Here is a 24,554-nt window from a genome sequence, read left to right as displayed (position 1 = left end):
AACACATGCAAGAAACTCAATAGAAAGATAGCAAAAATGAATGATTATGAGGCAATGATAACTAACAAGATGATTGAAATGAGCATAGGATTAGGTGAGATGATGCAATTGCTAGCTATTAATAATGTAGAACTAGTGTTATCAAATGAGATCTCACTGCAATATTTAACATCTTTGAAGAAAATCCAACAGTATCCGAGGCTGATTCCACTATTGCAATCATAGTTGCAAAATAACTATAGAAAGAGAAGAGAGAAAAAATCAGTGAAATGGGTAGTTTTGTGGCTATTAGCACGATTCTTATTAATTAGCAACACGCATGGTTATTATCACGGGTATAGACCCATGCAAACAACCTTGATGCACATAAGACCACATTGATGGTCGCTATTACCATGAGCAACACTAACGTGGTGGGTTTTGGGACTGAATAGGCATTCTCTTTAGGTGTCACTTGAAGATGCTCATCTACTCCACCTACTAAAATTTCTCTATGAGGCTCAAGCATCAAGATCGTAAGTATGCTCATTATAGCAAGCAGCCATTGCATAATCGTTTTCCCTACCCAAATATGAGCACTTAAGTAGTTAGTTAAGGAGCAAACAATTAACCATCAGTCAAGTTGTAGGAGTTTACTTGTGAGATTGTGAGACTAATCCTATGGGAGGATATATGCTTGACATAGAATGAGATGCCGCTATCCAACCAATACCAAAGAAGCATCAATAGGTTGTAGGAGTATACTTGTGAGATTGTGAGACTAATCCTATAGGAGGATATATGCTTGACTTAGAATGCGATACCGCTATCCAACAACAGACCAAAGAAGCATCAATAGGTTCTAGCTGTAAATAGTAGAAAAAGGTGCATGCAAGACGAACTCGCTAGAATCCAAATCATTTTGGCTTGCGGGGTAAGGCTATTTGGAAGGATAAATATGTAAGAAATTTAACCTATCCATTTAACATTTTTTAACTCGTTTCAACTTATGGTAAATCATAAGACAAGATTTGATCTCACAAGCATGTGACCCTCAAGCAAGACAAAAAAGCGTAGGGTAGGGCCTACTCTACGCTTTTTTGTCTTGCTTGAGGGTCACATGCTTGTGAGATCAAATCTTGTCTTATGATTTACCATAAGTTGAAACGAGTTAAAAAATGTTAAATGGATAGGTTAAATTTCTTACATATTTATCCTTCCAAATAGCCTTACCCCGCAAGCCAAAATGATTTGGATTCTAGCGAGTTCGGCTTGCATGCACCTTTTTCTACTATTTACAGCTAGAACCTATTGATGCTTCTTTGGTCTGTTGTTGGATAGCGGTATCCCATTCTAAGTCAAGCATATATCCTCCTATAGGATTAGTCTCACAATCTCACAAGTATACTCCTACAACCTATTGATGCTTCTTTGGTATTGGTTGGATAGCGGCATCCCATTCTATGTCAAGCATATATCCTCCTATAGGATTAGTCTCACAATCTCACAAGTAAACTCCTACAACTTGACTGATGGTTAATTTTTTTCTCCTTAACTAACTACTTAAGTGCTCATATTTGGGTAGGGAAAACGATTATGCAATGGTTGCTTGCTATAATGAGCATACGTACGATCTTGATGCTTGAGCCTCATAGAGAAATTTTAGTAGGTGGAGTAGATGAGCATCTTCAAGTGACACCTGAAGAGAATGCCTATTCAGTCCCAAAACCCACCACGTTAGTGTTGCACATGGTAATAGCGACCATCAATGTGGTCTTATGTGCATCAAGGTTGTCTAACTCTGTGAAAGGTGCAAGCCACTCTAGTGAATCACCCCCTCCTTCAAATCTAGTCCTCAACAAGAACAACCCCCCATGACAGGAGCAATAATCACTATCTTGTGAAGACCGCTAAACGACTCTAAAGATGTGCATCACCTATTGGAAAGTCTGCGATGCTCATGTTGTGGCTATTGTCAAAGAATCCCGAGGAATTCACTAAGGATTATTACATGAAAGCACATGAGTGTTTACTAGGGGAGGGGGGTTTTATAAGGGGGGGAAAGGCATATTCTATAAATTAGGGTTCCGTATATGGGGGCTAAAAAGGTACTTTGGTGCATCTGACACCCAGAGTACAAAAGTTCTTTAACCCTAGAGGAAGCATTAAAGACACATTAAAAAAACTCTATATTTTTAAATGTGAAAATATATTACATGCATACACCCATGGATATTATTGCACATAATATCATAGATATACCTATTGTGCACCACAAAGCTAAAATATCCTTCCTCTCTCTCTACTTTCCACTACCTCCCTCAGCTCTTTCTCTACTTTTAGTGGGAAATGACCATGTGGTAGTGGACTCAACCTCCCATAGTACAAGATCAACTAGAGACAATGGTTGATCAATGTAAGTGTTGAAGGGATTTTCATCACAATAGTGGAACTTTTTTCTATGACAACATAGCTACTAACCATAGGACACTTACTGTGGAATGGCATCAGAGAAAGATTGCATAAAATTGTTGGTATAGACGTCAGTATGCGCGGCGATATACATGTCGATATAGGCATCGGTATACGCATCAATATAGGCGTCCGTATACATGTCAATAAAGGTGACAAAAATTTACGTTTGAGTTTTGAATTGAGAAATGCCTCCTCCATTTTTATCAATGCTTATTCCGTTGCCCGCCAGTGACGTCGAGCAAATGGCATCAATAACCAAGCGATCCCTTGTACTGAAACTATGATGGTTCTAATTATAAGCATTCCAAATGAGGATGGAATTTGTGAGTAGCATGCTTGATTGATAGGTCACCATATAACCATTGAATTGTTGGCAATTGTGCTTATAAACTTGGCTACATACACATGTGTATAGGTCACCATATACCCATTGAATTATCGACAATTGTGCTTACAAACTTGCTTACAAACACATGTGACAAAACCAACCTTACTGAAAGAAGAAATAAAGGGTATGGAGCCTCTCTCAAGGGGGAGGGGACACCTCCCCTATTCGTTAATTACCTTTTTTATGTTGGGAGCCAGTCACGCCGTTGAACGAAAAGGGATCCCTTTTATGAAGAAGAAGAAAGAGTACCTTGCTCAAGTATTTTTAGTCAAGAGGGAACAAACCCTTCAATGATATGTGTGTGTGTGTGTGTGTGTGTGTGTGTGTGTGTGTGTGTGTGTGTGTGTGTGTGTGTGCGCGCGCGCGCGCATGTGCGTGTGCGTGCAAATATAACTGAGTACATGGAAATGTTAGCAATTGAAGGGCTCCCTATTCTTTCAAAAGACAAGTCATAGAATTTAGTAGCCTTCCCTATGGAAGTGCATATTTTCCTTTTGCCCTGTTAATGATGAGATATGACAAAAATTACAAGTAAATGTTTGTATTTAAGTTACACGTTGGTGAAGATTATAAGAAGGTAGTGTGCTTGGTGGGGAATATTGGTAAAAGTTTTATTTACAATCTTCTATGCAGGTCAAAACTTTATCCACTACAATTTTGCTATACATGACTATTAAAAGGAACTCCTATTTTACATACTAGTTTCCCATTTTTAATACTACAACATGTCCATGTTGTCTAAATTAGATGGGCATCTTAATGTACTCTTCCTCCATTGCCAAATACCCTATTTTCTTTCCCTTCCCTACAGAAGGACAATTTTCAAACAAACCCTTCTACAAGCCCTTCTAATGAAAGATCCATTAGACTTTTGACCTTCATACGGAAAAAAAAGCCTTAACACTAGGTTTATGTTTGAGCCACAATAGTGGCTTGTACCTCATTCTATAAAATTGGCTCTAAGACTGGAGATTTTTCAAAAAATGATGAACATAGGATATTGAATTGAAGTCTTATCACAAAATGGAAAATTTTTGTATACCATTTATCCAAAAAAAAATGCAAATTAGAGAATTTAAATTTTTTTAAGATAGTAAAAACACACAAAATTGGCTTTCGAATTTGACAGCATCAACGTTTTTAATGCTCAAAACAAGTAAGCAACCTTTTGCCTATAAATAATATATGCATAGATTCTCATTGTGTACATGTCCATGTATTTTTCAAAACAGTTTCAATGTGCTTTGAAGGTTTTTAAGAGCTGAACATGGGATATCAAGACTTTTGAGCGATTTTTGTTCAGTTGTACATAAGAGATGGCTCTTGAAAAATAATAAATTTATATGAAATTATTTATTTATCTTTTTTGCAACTCCCTACATGCTTTAAGAACAAATCCTTGAAAGGTTTTGATGAGGGATTTTGTGGTTCATGAGAATGAGAATTTTTAAAAAAATTACTTATAACCACAAAAGCGGCTTGTGTTCACACATCTCGTGTTAAGAAGGGCACATGGACTTCAAATTCTATCGTAGTTAATAATAATATTACTGATAGGAAGGATGATCGAAGGATATCATAAGCAAGTCATTTTCAATTGAGCGATACTATTTTCTTTCCAGAAATATATTGTCATGATTGTGAACCTAGGGGATGGCAGAGAGCCATCCACCCATCACTTGGTTCTTAACCAATGAGGATAAAGCAAGTGTCAAACTGTGATTGGAGAATGCGCAAGGAGTAAACATTACATTATAAGAGGAAAGCTAGTGAGAAAGGTGTAGTAAACATTCCATTATAAGAGGAAAGCTAGTGGGAAAAGTGCAACAAAGATTGGCATAGGAGAGAGTGTGCACAAGATAGAGAGGCATGATGACACAAAGAGAAGGGATTCTTTTGTGGTGATGTGGGGACCCAAAAAGGGGGGGGGAGGAACATTGAGGGTTAGGCTATGCCAAGGTGGACAAATCAAAAGAGGGAGGGGAGGGGAGGGGAGCATGCTACTATAAATAGCGTGCACCCCTTGAGGCATATGGAACACTTGCCTGAGAGCCAGCCTTTGGTTGGGTCTTCACTTTGAGGTGAGGACCTTGGGCTGTGTTATAGGTTACTTTTTCTCATCAAATGTATGTTATGGTATTTTGTCATTTCAACGTATTTTTTATCTCATGAATTTGAGTGCAGCCTTTCACTCTTCATCAGCAAGGGACTCTCGGCCACCACAGCTAGTCTCCACCACCACCACCACCACAACATGGTGAGGTCGATTGGGCCGCTCATTTTTCTTGGGTCATACAAGGGTGACACATTCGTGGCTTTTAGGAATTTGCTATTTTGATTATAAGGCTTTTTTTGAGCTACTACCGCCCCGCCCCTGAAGTGCCTGCACTTCCCCACTTCCCCCTACACTTATTTGGCCTCCCTTTATCTTTCCATTGCTATCAAGGATTTTCTCTCTCTTCCAGCCTTTGCTTCTGTGCGTGCTCTCCAAAGAGTTGAGAGTGAATCACTTGCTCTCCGCAGGCAGAGAGAGAGAGAGAGAGAGAGAGAGAGAGAGGGGCTGCTTGACTACCTGTCACAGAGCTGCCAAGAGGAGGCAACAAGGTATGAGAGAGAGAGAGAGAGAGAGAGAGAGAGAGAGAGAGAGAATCTTGAGGTCTCAGGGTAACAAGAGGAGAGAGAGAGAGAGAGAGCGATGGCAGCTCTCAGATAAATGAGAGTAAATGGTCCTGGCGCTTTGCAGGCCTTCATGGTTGGCGTGGTGCTTTCTCGTGCGTCAGTTTGGATGCGCCCTGTGATTGGCTGAATGGTTGGCGCCCTGTGATTGGCTGAATGGTTGGTGTCCTGTGATTGGTGCTTTTGTCATCTTGCTCATTTTGTAGTCAAGATTTCTCGCAAGCTGATCCCTCTCGTGATTGGCCTGCCATCATCATGCTCTCTCTGGCTTTACCGGATTTGACATGCATTGATCTTTTAAGGATATTGGGGGCGTTTTTCCAATGTGTCAAATTTTGATTGGCTGCGTGTCGTTTAGTCAAATCGCTGGGCGCAATTGGCTCGTTGTGGGGGGAATGATTTGGGCTGGTCACTGCATTGTCTTGTCCAGCAAAAAGGGCCTCCACGGTCCACCCTCTCAGCCTTCAGATAATTCTGCACGTGCGTGTGTATCCATGCCTTGTTAGGCAGAGCCTTAGAGCCTTAATCTCATTGTGGCTTTCTTGCGTTCCATTTTGACTAGAATAAACAATCTATTATTGCGTCTCAGAAAATCCTTCCGCTGTTTTAGTGTCTTGTTGTTTCATAGATCTCTCCCAGTACCTTAGCATGCCGAGGAAAATAAAAGCACAATTCATGTTAATGGCCTGTTTTGGCTACGTTGGGTGCTTCCTAGGGAGCAACATTCTTCTAGTGTCCTCTCTATGCCATAATTAGAACTCTTTTTTCCCTTCTACATACCGTCAAGGTCGGTTGTGCCATTGTACTCACTCTGAGAGAGAGAGAGAGAGACCAAATAGGAGATAAGAGATATTAAGTCCCTGTCATAATACCCTCGCAAATGCTCCGTTCTTCATTGTTGTGCACTGTAAATTCAAGCCCTATTAGCTTCCAACACCAATGAACTTCTTGATTGACATCATCACACATCCATGTAACACTAACCCACAAAGCTTGTTGATTAATCTCCTAGTGCAAAGGCAAGTATACATTCCTCCTCCTACTTTCTATGCAGTTTTGTGTCTTATGCTAGTAAAGACAATTAATTGGTGAGTTTTTTGTTCAATCTTAATTTGGCTTTAAATGATAGGCCATGTATGTCCGGGTGAAGCGAAAAAAGACTACCTACTTTGTGCATTGTGAGCCATCTGATACCACGTTGCAAGTCAAGAACAAGCTACAAGCTCTCACTGACTCCCCCACCAAGAACCAACGCCTAATTCTTATGGACTCCCACCATGTCCTTGATGATGGTCGGACTCTCGCCCAACAACACGTACTGATATCTCTCTCTCTCTCTCTCTCTCTCTCTCTCTCTCTCTCTCTCTCTCTCTCTCTCTCTCTCACACACACACACACACACACACACACACACACACACAGGCACAAGCACAAGCACTCTGCTATCACATGAGCAGTAGACTTGATAGCTCTGTACTCTCATTTTCTTACTTATGCTTGCCACTCTTATTTACACATAATGCCTCTAGGTAGTCTCTCACAAAAATCTCGAGCCATTCCCCCTTCCTTTGATGGAATGTTATCATTTCTTTCTACATTTGGAGCTCCATCATTACTTGATTTTTTTGTAATGTTTGCAATAACATGCAACTAACTTGCATATTCATCTTCCATTCACTCCTTTTGTCTTTTCAAATTTTGCAGGTGGAAAACAACTCCATAATAGCCTTAACCTTGAAAAAAAGTAAGTATCCATATTTTCCTCTCTTAATTTGGATTGGAACTTGAGGTTGAGATCCCAATATGGTAAATTCTAACTTTCCTTTGACTACACTAGGCAGTGGAGAATGGGAGGACATAGACATCGACAAGTTCAACAATCACAATGTGTATGATTCAGAAAGTAGTAGTTGAGCCATATGTTGAGCTCCTTCCCTAGTTGAATCGTACCATAATGGCTTCCTGTGACTCAATTAAGTAATAAGCTCTTAATCCTTGACCACCACATAATTCTTTAGCAAGTCCATGATGCATAATCTAGTGTATCAACTATATGGTCCTCACGTGATGTAACTTCATAATCTACAATCAATGATAATTTGTGCCAATATGTTTCAAAATGTAGTAAAATTTGCTTTCCAATAATTTTTTACGTTTTTAACTTGACCATGAATACTATTATCTTGACATGCTTATTAGATCTCTTGTTTAATTGACATCTGCAGAAAGTATGTTGCATCTCGCATAATTTTGGTCTTATATAGTTGCAAAGAGAAGTGGTCTCTTTTGTCGAATTGACATCTTGAGAAAGTAGATTGCACTCTGTAATATTCATCTTATGTGGTTTGCAGAGAGAAATGGTCTCTTTTCTTGGTCTCATTCTCTGCCATTTATAGTTGCCAAATTTTCTTCTATACATCTTTTCCTACTTGTTTAGGATTGATTATTGTCTTTTTCTCTTCCTAATTATATCTTACAAAGACATGTATACTTTGTAAGCAGCCCATTCACCAAATATTGTGGAATAATTTGGTGCGAATATTGAAAATGTTGTAAATGCCATGATATAGATCTTAATTTCTAAATTCACCCGACAATGGAAAACACGGTACTATGTGATTCGTTTTCATTCTTGTAGATGTAAGCATGAGAATGGAAAATGATAACCACTACATCTATTTCCTGCATGCATGATCACAAACACCCATAGGGGCACTCACTTGCACACAAATACATCTATCCTCAAAATCATTTCTTTCTAGATTTCTGTTGTTATTAACAACACTGTATGGGCATGCACATTATTTTTGTAGTAAATCATTTTTTATAAAATTTTCGGTTTAACATTATTGAAATGTAAAAATGGTGTTTTCCAAAATTCTAGATATATTTTAGGATGTCCGATTGCAAATCGTCATACATAAACCAAAATATAATAGGTTGACAATCAATATTTGTATATCCTTGGAGACATGGATGTCCCTTGATCTAGAAACATTTAATAATGGTTTACAAAGACATGAAAACTGAATTTTATTGAATAACAACCCTAAAAATTCTTGACATCTTGAGCTAAGGGTTCCATTTCAAACATATCCTTTGAAAGCCCCTTTGAAAGGAGTTTGGAGGCTAGAAGTGTGAAAAGTAAGTACTATTTTGTTTCCAAATTTCTCAAACTTGAAAGTTAGAGCACCTTACAAGTTAATTGGTGTACTTCATAGTGTAAAAACTTAGGTCTACTATGTTTAGACATGAGTTATCATGCTTGTAAGCCATATGGGATGTTGATATTATAAGTGCCTTAGATCAAGAAAAAAAAATGTATGTTCTTTAAATGAAAATTTTAGAACTTTGGTAGATCTTGAAACATAGCATAGGTAGAAAAAATATTTGTGTTCATGGACCTAATATGAAAGCAAGTTACACACAATATCAAACACACATTGCAATTTAACATGGATATTTGGGTTGAAACCAAATTAAGCTAATTTGCATGTGAGGGTGTATTCTCTTGAATATCTGTGTTTTGTACCAGTTTCATTATTAAAGTATATACCATATAAAAATATCATAAGGAGTCTCCATTGGGTCTTATGTGGATAAGTCTTAAGGGGATGTAAAGTTCCAATTACTGAAGTAATATTTATATTTTATTTGTTAGATTTAAGATAACATGACAAAGTAAATGTGGACATTAACAAAAATAACTTTGATGGTGGATACAAATTATGATAAATGTTAGCACTAGGCTAGTACATAATGCATAATTGTTCCGATACAAGTACAAGAATAGAGTGGAGGTGGAGCAGTTTACAAAAGTGGAGTAGGATAGAATAAATCAAGATAACCAATAGGAGTAAGACTGTTGTATCTAGAGGTAACCATTCCTTTTAGACCTAACAAACCCCCTTTCATCACATGGGTGAAACTTTCTTGTGAGATGTTGGATAAGTTTTCTCAAAAGAGGTATAAGAGGTAGATTAATGATGATAGAAATTGTTATAGGTTCAGAGATGCCTACCTCAACATAGTTTAGAGAAAGACATGCATAGTTCAAAGGAGACTACCATGTATGGATCAAAGGATGATTAAAACTCAACATGGCTTGGCAGCATGTGCCCATAGAAAAATAGAAGTACATATTCATGACTGAGAAGTTAAGCTCAAATAAATGCTAGAGAAAAATATTATGAAATTTTTGAAGTTCATATGAACTTTGGAGAAAAAGTAGGAAATCTTTCCTAAACCGCTATCTCCCTCCATACAGACTAGGTTAACACTAGTTTGGTACCAAAACAGGACACTTTAATTGTCCTTTTTTAACAAATTTACATTAAATGCTACTTTCATTAGACGGTTTATTTAAGAAAACCCTCTTGATATGCTTAAATATATTAGCTAGAGGGCCTTTAAAAAATATAACCTTGCATTTTAAAATCTATCATGATCAAGAACTATACTCATCAAGTTGACCCTCGTAAGACTTCGATTGACGCTTTGAAGAAATCGCCTTTATAAGCTCAAGAAAAAATAAAGCGACATTGTAGAAAATTTTAGGTGACTCTTCCACCATTTTGCTATAGATAATTGAAAGTTTCATGTGCAAAAAAATTGACTTTGGAGTATATAAAATAATGGAAAGTTCCATGTGTTTGATATGATCATTTCAAGCATATCGTTGTATACAAAGAAAAATATGTTTATGATGTATTTGTGAGTTTTAGAAAGTGATACATTGTTTGCCCTTTCCATTGACCACTCAAGGTGGAAAGTAGAAGGGTTTTGGTATGCAACAAGTATTGGATCATTTTAAATATTCAAAACTCCATAAGAGAAAACTTTCATATTTTCATTCTTGAGACATAAGCATTCAAAATCTCAAATAATATCAAACTTTCCATGTAGATCAACTAAATGTATCAAAGTACATGGTACATATACAATTGGGGTGCCTAAAACCTTGGTTTCAGTGTTATTATGGAGAACTCAAGATTTATAAGATTTTTTGCACGATAAAAAATTCAAGATAGAGTTCAAGCAACGAGATTTACTTGAGTTAGGGAGCCCAAAAAATACGTAGTTTCTTGGTTTAAACATATAAAGTCGTAGGTAGTTGTCAAATTGCACTAGAATAGTACCAATTTCATTAGGGGACCTTTGGAAGACCAAAATTATGCTCTTATTCAGCACGTGCTCATGTATGAAATTATGTCTATAGCTTACATATGACTTGAAAACTTATCTTTGAAGTGCATTCCATTGTTTTGTAACACTACATGCTAGCACTTGGATTTTAAAGACATAAAAAAGGTCATCTCTAAAAAAAGATATGATAATTTTATGATTTTTTTTTGCAAAACATCTTGAAATTTTATTAAAATTTATGTCTTAGAACTTACGAGAATTCTCTCCATACAGATTGTATTTTGATATGAAAAAAAATCTAGTATTTTCTTTCCCTCATAACCAATATATGGTAGAAGCAAGGTTTAAAAAACTTCTTCTAGCTTGACAAATAAATTGCTAAAACATGGTAGAAAAGCAAGACACTTTAGTGTCTCAGGACACTTAATTACAGAACTAGTGTTAATGACCAAGTGATTAGGGTTTATTGGGTGTATATAGGAAGGGTGACCTTGTCTCATACTAGAAGTATGGTTAGTATCTAAACCCTATAGATACAACAAGCTATATATGTATACACAAGTCAATGGGAAAAAATCATTTTCTTATTCAAGCAATGCGTAAAAGGTGGAAAGTTGTATGAATTTTGAAATTTTAATTTTATGAGCTTCTAGAAACCCCAAAAATCAATACCATTGGGTAGATCACTAATCATTGCTTGCTTCTAGCCTTGTCTTGGTTCTAATTCGCCATTGATTTAAGCTATACGACTAACATGTTTCTTCTCTTACTACTTTGCTAACTTTCCTCATTGTGGGTTTGGTGGGGGGGGGGGGGGGGATTATATGCAAAACCTATATATTGTGTGCATTCAAGGACCATATGCTTGCTTCTAGTCTTGTCTCGGTTCTATTTCCCCATTGATTTAATCTATAAGACTAACATGTTTCTTCTCTTACTACTTAGCTAACTTTCCTCATGGGGGTGGGGGAGGGGGGGGATCGTATGCAAAACCTATATATTGTGTGCATTCAAGGACTATATAAAAGCCCCTAGTTATGAACTCTTTATCAGTAAAAGGGACCTCCTATTCAATCTGTAAAAAAAAATTCAAGATCATTTTTTAGCACCCTTTTGTATGTGAAAATGTGAGAAAATATCGAACAAATAAATCCCTACTATTGAATCCATGTGATAGGTATTTTTATATCGTAGTAACCCCAAAGATGCTTTTTACATTTCTTAACATCTTTTTGTAAAGAGAGCCTTTGTGGTGAAGTTCTACTAGGTTGTGGTGGTAGCTCATCTATTAGCTTCTTAGGAATGGAAATCATTTTCTCGTACTTCATTTCTTGCCCTAACTTAAGTGCAATAATAATTTCAACAAACCTATCTTCCTTTACAAGATTGTTGAGAAGGGATGGCTTTTTTGTCATTGTCATGTAGATGACAGTTTAGGGTGGCCATTTGTTAGAACAAAAGTCTTAGTACCTTGAGTGTTTTTCAGTGTCTCTACCATTTGATAAGTAAAACAATAGTGATGCATTTTTAGAAATAGATTTGAGTTATTGATGTTACCAAAAAAATGTTACTTTGAGCGATACCCAAACCTTCTTTTCCATCTTTGTAAGATCAAAATGATGAAGTAGATTACTGTCAAGACCAAGATCAATGAGAGCAAGTGCAGCTTTGTCATTTTCAATCCAACTAGAGTGTCGAGCTAGATTGGTGCAAATATTATCAAGCTTTTCTTGTGCTATGAACTTCCACACACCTTCTTCCATTACAAGAAGCTCCATATTTGTTCTCCATAGGGAAACCCCTATTCTTGAGAAATTATCAATTGTGAATCCACATTTGAAGACTCCTAGTGACCATGATAGGCTTCAGTTTCAAAATGAGGCCTTAGGTACTGAAACATTGTTAAAAAGATTCATAAATCTAAAATAGAATCTTCATTAGGAAAAAATTGGACCCCCTTAGGGCCATGTAAGGATCCCTAATTTTAAGGGATTAAAGCTAATTTTGTAGGGGATGGAGGAAACAAAGACAATAAATAGGGCTACGTTTGTAGCTCTCTCTCTAACTTCTCTCTAGATAGGAGAGGGAGGGAAAGTAGGGAATGAGGGTGGTAAAGTAGGAGGAATAGGGGGGATAAAGTAGGAGAGAGAGGAGTAAAGGTAGAGAGAGGAACCATTCTCTCTCTACCTATCACCAAACAAAGAGAGTAAGTAGTTATGACAAAAGCCACTTTTCAGTTCGTGCATCAATTTACCCCCAAAAAATGAATTTTTTATAAAATCTTCAAAATGAATCTTTTAAGCTTTCAAAAGGTCCCTATATATATATATATATATAACGTTATTTTTTTAGAAGAATCTAGCTTTTATAAGCTCCAAATCTAAAATTCCTTGGGTCCCTCTCTACATTAACTCCAAGAATAAATAGACAATGCCACATCATCAAAACGTCCATCTAATAAAGCCAAAAAATTGAAATTTTTAAAATTTAAAAATTTCCCGCCTTTGAGCTCAAAAATTGAACCTATATATGAAAAAATATATTTTTAAGTCTTTTTATCCCAAAAATTGTCTGTTTATCCCAAAAAGTATATCTTATCAAATTTTTTTTCCATCATAACTTTTCACCATGTCTCTTCGCGACATAACCAATGAATCACCTGTGCCGTCATCTACTAGGTCAACTAATGTCAGTCTGCGTCTACCGATCGAATTTGATCCCACAAAACAAAAAGACGAGAAAGCATCTCAACCGGCATCCGTACGACAGTTTCGAGGAGAAACCAATGTTGACTTGTGGCTTGATGGAGGGTTGTATCCAAAAGATCCGCTCGTGGGCTGTCATCCGACATTCCATACACTTCCAAGCTTAATCAAATATGTGGGAGAAGGAGAACGTGGTCTTCTTGGGTATTGTAAGAGATTGGACTCCAATCACGCAGGTGCGTCGGCATATTTCCGACAACAATGTCAAGTGTTACACAATCATTCCACAAATCTCCAACAACAACTACATTCCACAGAGAAACAACTCAAAGATCTTAAAGAGGAGATGAAAGCTACAGAAACAGAGGTAACTAAGCTACAGATTGCACTAATGCACCTAAAAGCCACTCCATTTGGCATGCGTGAGCGTAAGAGGAAGTTCTCTTCCATTGAAAACTTAGCATCTAATGGAGGGGCACGTAAGAAGCGGATCACGGCAACCAGGTATTTTTTTAAATTCACAGTGTTTATAACTCTCAAATAATTTTCATCAATTTGTAACTCGGTTCACCTTTTGAAATAGGACATATATACAAGATGTGTGTGGAAGTTTTAGACAAGAGGACCGTTGCAACCTTCTCCTAGGATGCATCTCAAAGGAAGATATACTTTACATCATAGGTTGTGAAAAGGCCAAACACATGAAAGATGCCATCACAAAGGAGATCCTAAAAAATATCTCTAACCTTGTGTCTGAGGATGATGTCCAGAGAGCTTGTGATGAGGTTGGGATCAGCACAAGTGCATACCATGCACTTCATGGATTGATGAAAGATGCATTACCAGAGCAAGGCATCACCGAGAATTTATTTCCTATTCCACATAAGGTCCGACTTGCAAAAAAAGCAAACAATGATCTCGTTCGGGAATCCCTTGGCGAATACAAACACATTAAAGGATCCATGGTGTACTCTTCCACGAGTGCCAAGTCACGTGGTAATATAAAGGGAGGCAATACTATTCCTAATGGGACAAAGTCTTTTAGTTATCATCAATTCAACAATATTTTTGTTGACTTGAAACGACTACAACGAGCTATGGTTAAATATTATGCTTTGTCTCCACAAGGTAATACAAATTGTAATGTCGTTTTTTATTTGTATTGAATATCATTTAGTATAACAATTCAATTCTTGTGTTGTTTCAGTACTTGGAGAGAAGCTCATATTTATTCTTAAGCTAGATGAATGTCAAATTGTCAAAGGACGGAGATTGGAACGTATGAGTGTGACACTCATGAATGAGGCAATGTTTTTTGCAAAAGTCGATGCTATCGGTGATCATTCTCAGAAACCATCATTTAGTGTACAATCGGAAAAAGAAATATGGTGGTTAGGAGCTTTTGAAGTTCCGAAGGAGACTCATGAGGTGTTGGCATGGGTCTTCTCTATGATCCCGTGGATCACAGAGGTTATTAAGGCACAACTAGAGAGAGAAAAGCTAGAAGTAGATGGAGTAGGTACATTTGATGTTGAGTGGCACTTAGGAGGTGATCTAAAAACAATCAAATGTATACTTGGGTGTAAACAAGGTGCTTCATCACTTCTTCCTTGTCCATATTGTGTACGAGGATACAAGGAGAGTACTCATGGCTCCACGTCTTCAAAGAAAAATGTCAAGGGAAGTCAGGCAACAGGGTCAATGGATGATGATGCAAGGGATTGGGTGTGCTCGGTGTTGAAGTGTCCTATCATGGAGGTCCCCAATCGGTCGACAAAAGATAAAACATGGCATCCCATTATCAATTTTCCACTTACAAATGTACACTTTTACACTTTGCATGCCTTTATACGTATATTTGATCGCTTGTTAAAGCTTCACATAGAGTACGCTTTCACAATGAAACCACTTTCCAGATCCGTGGAAGCCATTGGAATAGTTGAAACAATTCTAAATTCGATTGGATGTCATGGTGGCAATGTTTCTATCATCAATGAGGTGGATAATATGCATGAAGTGCCACAAAAAGTATCTATGAATGGTGTGAAAGCACGTAGGTTTTTCAAGAAAACCAGAGATGCGAAAGGAGAGGGGTGAAGAGGATGCTCCATGGGAGCTATGGAAAGCGCTTTGCAAGTGTACGACCGATCAAGATTCAAATCCCGTGCTTGTAAATCTGCGTAGGCAAGTGTGGCACCACTTGGAGTTAGTGCTTCAAATCATGTGGAAACCCCAAACCACGAGCGAGCAACAAAATTTGTTCAAAGATCACATTTCGAATTTCACTAAAGCATTTGTGCAAGCGTGGGGAGAGAGCAATATCACACACTACATGGTAAGTTACTTTGTTCAGTTCAAATTTTGATGCTATACATAAATATTTATTTGATCTAAGCATTTTTTCTTGATGCAGCATATTTTGTATGCGCATGGAGCATTCTTTATGTCAAAATATGGTTCATTAGACATGTGGAGCACTCAAGAAATGGAAAAATCACATTATCGAGCCAAAGGTGTTTACTTTAAAAATACACGTCACGGTGGTGGAACTACAAGATCCAACTACATGAAGGAAATGTTTGATTGGTTCTTTCGTTGTTCTTTGGGGAGATGTCATGCCATAGATCGAGCGCGAAAGTCAAGTCTTGCCAAGGAGGTTAGGAGGCAATCTCGAGATACTGCTAAAGAGAAGTGGAGAAACTCCATCGGACCCCTTAATCATGCTAGGTGGCGTGAAAATCGCCATAGAGTGGGCAAACGTTGGTTACCCAACATGTAAAACAAATGATGCTATGCAATGTAATGTTTATATTTGTAGATGTCTTTGTTGAGTTGTATATAATACTTCTCTATTTATCTATTTCTTGTTTTTTATATTTTGATGATATTAAGAGTTTTTTTAAGTGGCCTGGTCAAGTGTGAAGAGACCTTTTTTTTTAATAAATAGAGGGCTTTTAGAGAAGAAGCAGTCTCATTTTCAATCTTGCCCCTTCTTACACCATGGCACGCACAAAGCAAACAGCAAGAAAAGATCAACCTTTTTTTGCTCACCCTCACTCAACCGTCCAAGGTGCTCAAAAACCACCTTGGATACACAAACAAGAGCTCTTAGAAGAGATGGAGAGAGAATGGTCAGGTGAAGAGCAACAAGATGGACAACCTTCACGCAAGAAGAAACGGGTAGTGACATCAAACACAGAAACCGAAACGGACAACGAAGCACAAAGCCCACCATGGAGCGGACAGGAGATCCCAAGCAATCATCGAGTTCCAACCGGGAAGACATTGCCACGTGGCTTCGGCGCTCTGCCGTCAGATCATCCTAGAGGTGATCATGGATTACTAAATGAAGAGGATTTTGAGGATGTAGCAGATGAGCCAGTTGGAGCGCAGGGTGGAGTTGAAAAGCCAGTCGGAGCACATGGTGGCCTTGAAGATGTGCAAGCTCCCCCTCGCAAGCCCTCTCGTAAAAAGAAAAAGTTTTTCAAGGTTCGCCCTCGCAAGGCCCATGTCCCAGATCCTACCATCCCTCAACAACGGGCTCCTGCTGTGAAGCGACGCATTCCAAAGGCATTGCAAGAGATTTGTCACTATCAAAAAACTTCATACCTTCTCATTCGCAAGGCACCATTCGCACGTTTGGTAAAAGAGATCATGCAAAGTTATCGAATGGCGTTTCGAGTTCAAGGTATCGCCGTAGAAGCTCTGCAAGAAGCGTCAGAATATCATCTAATTTCTATTTTTGAAGACACCAACTTGTGTGTTATTCATGCAAAACGGGTGACAATAATGCCCAAAGATTTAGCTCTTGCGCGTTGAATCAGAGGACAAAGAGATTGAATTTGACTTTTAGGAAATTTTGCCAATGTAAAGATATCTTTTTGAAATATAACGAGTCGTGGCTTTTTCAAATATAACGAGTCATGTACATTTGTTTTAAGTGATAAGTAAAGCTAAGTAGAGAGAGGAAAAGAGAGAGAGAGAGAGAGAGAGAGAGAGAGAGAGAGAGAGAGACGTGGATAAAAGAACTGTCAACCAAGTTTGGTTGATTGAATAACCAAAAAAACATTCTATTCTTATAATTTTTGCTTTAAAAACCTTTAATTAGGTTGTCTAGAGGCTTGCCGCAGAGGCGCGCGAGAAGCCAAAAGTAAATGTTACTTCTGACTTCTCGCGCGCCTCTGCGGCAAGCCTTTAGACAGCCTAATTAAAGCTTTTTTATGCCAAAATTATAAGAATACAATGTTATTATGTTTTTATTGATGGAGATTGGACTGAAAAAAACTCTATATTTTGATTCAGAGAATTACACAAGTGTATCACAAGATAGAACCAATCATATACTATCTATCGTACAATAAACTCAATATAGAAGTTGAAAAGTACCATTTAAAATCAATTTCCATTCGAATTTTGAAATAACAAAGTACAAAGATGTGATATCTCATTACATACTTGAAGAAGTTAATTACAAGATTTATGCATCTATTGACTGCTTGAGCCATCTAAGATATGGCGAGCAATGTTTTCTCGGCGCTCTTGGGCGCAAGAAAGCTGTTTGTGCAGCACATCCCAAGCAATTTGTTCCACATTGCTTAGACCTACAGCTTGGCTTAAGGCCACGTTACAAAGCACACGACCACGAATGTGTGTCGCAAATGCAGCACTGGCCAGAGATTTATTTACAAGATATATAACTTGGGAGGCTTGAGATATGGTTGACAGGCATAGGATGCGGCTCATTGCTTTCATCATTGACACCCAAAATTGACCACAAGGAGTGTACGCCTTGTGGATTATCGCAAAGCCGTCCTGGGGGAGCTTGCCAAGGTAATGCGCAAGAGACGACTTCCATCCAAAATCTTGGCGCCTACCATCTCCTCCCCGACCTGCATGCTCATCCAGCTCCACAACATTCTACAAAGAAATCAATAGGTAAATAAGATTTCAGAATGTAACAATGAAAATTAACGTAATCACAAAACAAAAATCAATTAATACCTCTTGTTTTTCATCGTCTTCATCGTTTATGCCTTTGATGTCAAGAGAAATAGATGAATTGGGAGCCATAGCGACACTCTCAAGTTCATCTATATGAACAGGCATAGGAGTACGCTGGGCTTCAAGCAATACGCGTGTAGCTACAAACTCATCCTCCGACACAGATGAGTGCGGTGCATCTGTCACCGCCACCATTGCCAACTCCACTGTATCTACCACACTCTCTTCAAGGGGAAGGAGGCTTCGATCCAAAGGATCGGAAGAGGGGTCAATGGCAGAGGACTCTACAGTGGCACAGAGGATGGACAGACACTCATCCATGTGGATGTCAAAAGTCTTTTCAAGATCATGTAAAAACAAATATTCCTCCCCATCTATCACAATTGGGGAGAGGTGTTCAAAAAAAAACCTCCGGAGTTAATGTCTCCTCCTGTGCATCTGCAGCGGGCTTAAAGGATGCTTCTGCACCCTCATCACCCATGGATTTGGCGGCATCCATGACACCTCCTAGGTAGGTTAGGGCAAGAATATTGCCCTCTTTGCTCGCATCCCAGGGCGCGATAATGGGCTCCTTTGTGTCCTTGACGACACCCCCAAGGCGCAAATGAGGCAAATTCACCTCAGATCTTTCAGGCTCCTCCGCAAGAAGAAACACAAAAGTCGCCAAGCGACTTAGAAACTGGGTGCCGACCTTCTTCTTTTTCAAACGTGAATCTTCAATGTACTGACCTGTCTCACCCGCAATTACACAAAATCGCTGAAGTCGCTGGGTGAAAGGCTGATCGCCTTTGTGTATGTAGCGAAGCAAATCGCATGGAATCCACAATTCCCCTTGTCCGACAATTGGTACAGCATACTTGTCGATGTAAAATTCAAAAAATTCTAAGATAGGCTGAAAAGATTGGCTGTTTAGGTGAATAGTTGCATTCACATCAGGGAATTGGGTGAAGAAATTGTGAAGATCGTCACGATCTTGCCACTCGGTTGTTTGTAAAAACGCTTGGAAGCGTTGTAACGCCGTGGCTTCGGAAGGAGTGGAGGAGGATGCCATAATGCTAGCTCTTAAAGTAAGAATGCAAAGAGTGTTGGAGCTCAAATGAGAGTGTGAACAGGCAAAGAGTGTGAAAATGGTAGGATTTAGGAGGATTTATATAGCACACGTCCCAAAAAAAAAAAACAATAATTAAAATATTAAACAATTTTCATAAAGTAACACAAATAACAAGAAGTTATAAAAAACTTACAAACTAAATTACAATCATTTAACTCAAAAAACACATCACTACAACTTTAAGATAATGTGCATTGCCAAAATTTGATACAACCATCTGCTTAAACTTACAATTGTGATATTATAAAAAATTTAAGTACAAAACATAACTACTCTAATGATAAAATCAAATTCTCTTCCGTCGTCCATGCCTTTTCAATTTGAATCGTGCTCTCCATGCGGCTACCAATCTAGCAAAAAATAAATAAATTAGCATACCCAACTTAGAGCAGGGAATAATCAAAAGAACATAAATATAACATAATTAAGAGAGAAAAATCATTTACCTTACGTCGTCCGATGCAAAATTTTGTATCTTCTCCATGCTCTAAATCCATTATCATTAAGTGCTCCCGCACATTGGCCAATGTCCAATGCTTGTTCACTTGGACGGTTTCAACGGCACCACTCGACAATTTGATTGCAATATCAAATACCTCAATTGTAGCATCGGTGGATTGCAATGGAATCCATTCACCAAGCTTGCACATCCACCTTTCATACAAGTACCGCACGTAAAGAGTGGAGCGCACCTTGATGAAACGGATAGCAATGCCGAAACTTCCAACATGACACCGAAAGCGATCTCCGTTGTGAAGTCCTTCTAGATACCCCCACTTCTCCCCAAGGATGGCTTCCAATGTATCGTATTGTAGATCTTTGCAAACATACATAGTATTTGTATGATGGAAAGGCAAAGATCCAAAGATGCTAGCGAAGACATGAGCAGGACAACACCATCCAAGCCCAACGGAACGCGAGGCTTTTCCAAATTTTAATGATGCTCTCACATCAGCTACAATCTTGGCTTTCAAAGACATTACAGTGAATGCATCTGGCTTTGGCCACTCCATGCTACGCAAGGTTGTAGCCTCCAAAGGTTGTAGCTCTCCGTAGCCTTCCTCATCTGTAGGTACAATGTACTTGTGGGTGTAGAAGAACACCCTCTGTCGTGCAAGGTTTGATGAAGTTGTGTTGGAGAAGAGCATATCCCCAAGACTTGCATGCATGGCCGTAAATGTGCCTGAAAGGCACGAGAGTGGTTGCTCCTCCACAAGGCTAGAAGGAAAAACATCTACATAGAAACAAAACAGTCCGTGAGATGTAAAAAGTCCTTTTTTTTGTTACCACCAAAACCATTGAAGTGCAAGGGACATACAATTACAAGGAAAATCCCTTGGGTTGGTGATCACTCGTAGACGCATGTGTCCAAACATGAAAACATGTTGAACGATTGCCACCGTACCCTTGTCTCTTACTTGTTTGAAACCTAGTAGTCTTCCCTTCCAATGGAGATCAACATTTCTTCTTTCACGAACACGATGGGGACCGATTGCGGAAGGTTGCATGTAGACCCACGCACCTTCTTGAAAAAGCTGAGGTTCCCATTGTTGTTCCTCATTCTTCGAGTTGTGGAAAATCATACTTTGAATGATGGGTTTGGGGCGTCTCTTTTGACCATTGTTTGCCATGGATGCTTAAGTGGGAGCTTGAAATTGTAATAGAGAGCTTGGGGAAGGAGGAGGGAGACAAAGTTTAGAGAGAGAGTGGGAGCTTACAGTTGCAATGGAGAGCTTGAGGAAGGAGGAGGAAAACAGAGTTTAGAGAGAGAGTGGGAGCTTAAAGTTGCAATGGAGAGCTTGAGGAAGGAGGAGGGAGACAGTTTAGAGAGAGAGTGGGAGCTTAAAGTTGCAATGGAAAGCTTGAAGGAGGCAGGTGTAAAAGTTTAGAGAGAGAGTGAGAGCTTTGTGTTATGGAAAGGGGCTATGGAGGAAGGGAGTCTTGGAAAAAGGGTTCTAGAGTGAGAAAATGACTTTTTGATCATAGGGTAGGTTTGGGGGGAGTTTTGAATGGAATATTTTGAATTTATTTATTTTTTTGAAAATTTTGAAATTTTAGGGTTTTTGCAAAAACGTAACTGTGGACCCACCACTCCCCCCCCTCCCTTTTTCCCCCTCCCTCTTTTACCCATCCACCTCCCTCTAGGATACAAAGCAATAAATGAGTGGACAACCCTATTATTCTCTCTACTTTCTTAGGTTCTAGACTTATATACATTGCTCTCTTCCTATTGGCTGGAGCCTAATTAACCTTAATCCTATATGGTCCAAAGAGAGTCCACATTTTTCCTAATGTTTTAAATCTTTTCTTGCAATCCCTTTGAGATACTTAGGAGAATGCAGTAGTAGTTGAGAAGACCATGAATTGTTAGTGTAGGAATTTTGAAAAGGCTAGAATTAGCCTTGATTTATGCATGCAAAGCTCTTGGTAGGCTGCCGACAACAGTCAAAACCTTAAGGGTGATGATGGCTTTTGAGATAAATCTTGGACCTTGAGGTCCAAGCTATGAGATTTTGATGGTGCAAGAGATGAGGGTTGATGGCATAAGCCCCTAGTGGAGATGGTGATAGTGTTAGTTTCTTGAGCCCCACAAGCAAGGACAAAGAGAAAGATAGGAACTATGGGCAATAAAAACTCTAACAAGCTCTAAAGTATAAAATTACTCGATATTTACATATTGTGAAGGCTTTTTGAGCATTAAAGCCTCTATGTATGAGTCAAAAGAGTTTAAGACTCTTAAAGATACCAAATATCCCATAATCTAATATTAAAATAATAACTTAATTATTATCAAAATGGGCCCTGGCTATTGATTAAAATAATCCCTCTTGGATAGTATCCCTTTAGATAGTATAAATCAATCTCTAAGATTTCAATAAAGTGGAGAATATTAAAATTAGAATAGGATTGCATCTGCCCTAACACTACATCTACGAGAACATACGAGACTAAATGTAGATGAAAACAAAAATAACTATGATAATGGATATTTCTGATAAATTCTAGCATTATGGCTAGTACATGACGCACACAGAAGAACACCATTGTGGGTAGTGTATGATAGAGCTACTCAATTGGAATTATCAAGGACCTCCATAAAAGTTTATGGGTAGGACATCGAGGTGTATTGGAAAACATTTGCCAAAGTAAAAGAAAGGTATTGTTGGTAAGGTAGAGTCTTATGTGACATGCTATATGTATTCAATGATGCATTGCATTCTACTTATCCATTGCCATAGATTACAAATCTTTGTAGACTTGGGAATGCAACTTATATGAGATGGGATAGAATGAAAATTACTATTATAAGAAAAAGATTTAATTGTTCAAAGAAGAGGGTATGTTGATCCATTTGATTCACAAGCAAGAAAAGAAGATGATGGGTCTGAGTAGGTGCAAAGCTAGGATGAAAGTGAAGACATCATATTTCACCATGAGTTTTGAAGCTTTAAAAAAAACTATTGTAGCACATATCAAAGGATGTGTATGTTTAGAGGGGATGGATGTTACGAAGTGGCACGTACATGTAGGAAAATAAAGTCATACATCTCACTAATTATACTTTTTGATGCACAAAACTAAAGAAAACAATGTACATGTTGTGATACATGGGAAAGCAATTACTACATTTGTGATACCAATGGATGTGCATGTTTAGAGGAGATGGATGTTATGCCATGGCACATACATATAGGAAAATAAATTCATATGCCTCATTGTTATACTTTTTGATGCACAAAAATAAAGGAAATAATGTACATATTGTGATATATTAGAAATCAAATGCTATAGTTTTGATTCACAAAAATAAAGGAAACAATGTACACATTGTGATATATTAGAAAGCACTTACTACAATTTTGATGCACAAAAATAAAGGAAACAATGCATATATTGTGATATTTGAGAAAGCGGTTACTACATGTGTTGTCATGTACATACTATCCATGGAAATTTATGTCCTTGTATGTGGCAACGTTGTTACCATATACATGTGTTAGTGATGTGTGTGAACACACTTAGAGCCACGCGGGCATTTTTTCTCTCACTAGGAGGTTTCTTCCCTTGTGCGTTGTATATACGTCCATCACTCTAGGGCTATCTATATTTCCATTGCGCACTGATTAGTAATAGACTCTATTGTGTTCCTTGAGCTTCCTTGGTCTTCTCCAAGATGTGTTTCCTTGCAACCCAAATTCCAACAATTGGTATCAGAGCAGGTTGCATCCTTCCGAGCTTAGTCGTCAGCAGCTCAGCACATACCTGCTCACTTTCTTCGATTTCTGTGAACTTTGGCGATCGTCAGTAGGTCGACAAATACCTTAAGACAGCTTGTAGAGCCTAGTCTGCTCAGATTTCTGATTCGGGCTCATTTTGGCCTCTGTTTCCACTACAGATAGTGTTGTGCAAGCGATTTTTTCACTTTATACAGAATTTCTACCAGTGTTGTTTTCTACATAGCAGGTCCCTTATAGTCTTCTACGATTTGTGCTATGTAGCACCTATTGTTCTCACTTTGTTTCTCCTCCTCTCGGGAAATTTTCACATCAGATGCAGCATTCGCCATGGCTGGCAACAACACAAATGTGTTCAAGATGTTTGCTATTGAGGATAGATTGGATGGGGACAATGACCCTATGTGGGCTTACATGATGCAACATGTCCTTGTGTCAAAGGGCGTTTGGAACATTGTGCAAGGCATTGATGTACGTCCCGGTTCTAAGAATACAGGCGAGGTTGAGGATGTTGCAGGTCTTGCTACAAGGCTTGCTGCTGTTAGAGTTGTTTTTCCTAAGGTTGAGCAAGCTTGTTGGGATGTAAAAGATGCGCATTCTCATGCATTGATTGAGTTTTCTGTGAAGTGAACTATTACTCCTCACATTCATTCAACAAAATTTGCAAAACAGGCTTGGGATATTCTGGCTAGTCTTTATGCAAGTCCCAATGAGGCAAAAATTGCATTGCTGCGTAAAGAGCTAGGGTCAAAGATTATGCATGAGGAAGATGAGATGAACACTTTCCTTGCTCGTGTCAAGAATATCAATGAGCAACTTATTTCTACAGGCGAAGTCAT

General features: G+C 38.4%; 2 protein-coding genes across 6 annotated transcripts in view; one reads left to right on the top strand and one right to left on the bottom strand.

Moving 5' to 3' along the window:
* The first annotated feature begins 1,596 nt into the window (after positions 1–1,596).
* Positions 1,597–7,626, top strand: LOC147459030 (uncharacterized). The gene is made up of 6 exons (XM_086509755.1): positions 1,597–1,789; positions 4,899–4,923; positions 5,027–5,099; positions 6,648–6,833; positions 7,223–7,262; positions 7,356–7,626. The coding sequence occupies exons 1-6, from the start codon at positions 1,597–1,599 to the stop codon at positions 7,430–7,432; spliced, it is 594 nt and encodes a 197-aa protein (XP_086365881.1). The 3' UTR covers positions 7,433–7,626.
* Positions 7,627–17,774: 10,148 nt separating this feature from the next.
* Positions 17,775–24,554, bottom strand: part of LOC147459029 (uncharacterized) — a 42,524-nt gene continuing 35,744 nt past the window's right edge. For 3 of the 5 annotated variants that reach the window (XM_086510406.1, XM_086510407.1, XM_086510408.1), the window contains exons 3-4: positions 19,927–20,714; positions 19,611–19,830 (exon numbers count right to left, since the gene is read on the bottom strand). In XM_086510406.1, coding sequence (XP_086366532.1) covers positions 19,750–19,830; positions 19,927–20,649 — 804 coding nt within the window. In that variant the 5' untranslated portion in view covers positions 20,650–20,714 and the 3' untranslated portion in view covers positions 19,611–19,749. Of the gene's footprint in view, positions 18,286–19,610; positions 19,831–19,926; positions 20,715–24,554 lie in introns of those variants that run through there. The other 2 variants (XR_015187830.1, XR_015187829.1) reach the window with 2 other exon arrangements.

Source organism: Adiantum capillus-veneris, chromosome 4, assembly GCF_014529385.1.
Source record: "Adiantum capillus-veneris isolate H3 chromosome 4, ASM1452938v2, whole genome shotgun sequence".
NCBI lineage: Eukaryota > Viridiplantae > Streptophyta > Polypodiopsida > Polypodiales > Pteridaceae > Adiantum > Adiantum capillus-veneris.
The sequence above is the reverse complement of the archived record's forward strand: the minus strand, read 5'-3'. Positions and strand labels throughout refer to the sequence as shown.

Bases quoted from the DNA above. Each gene is read 5' to 3' on its own strand.
- LOC147459030 (XM_086509755.1), top strand. From the start codon at position 1,597: ATGAGCATACGTACGATCTTGATGCTTGAGCCTCATAGAGAAATTTTA. The intron at 6,834-7,222 runs GTACTGATATCT...CAAATTTTGCAG, and splicing joins GGACTCTCGCCCAACAACAC to GTGGAAAACAACTCCATAAT. The intron at 7,263-7,355 runs GTAAGTATCCAT...TGACTACACTAG, and splicing joins AGCCTTAACCTTGAAAAAAA to GCAGTGGAGAATGGGAGGAC.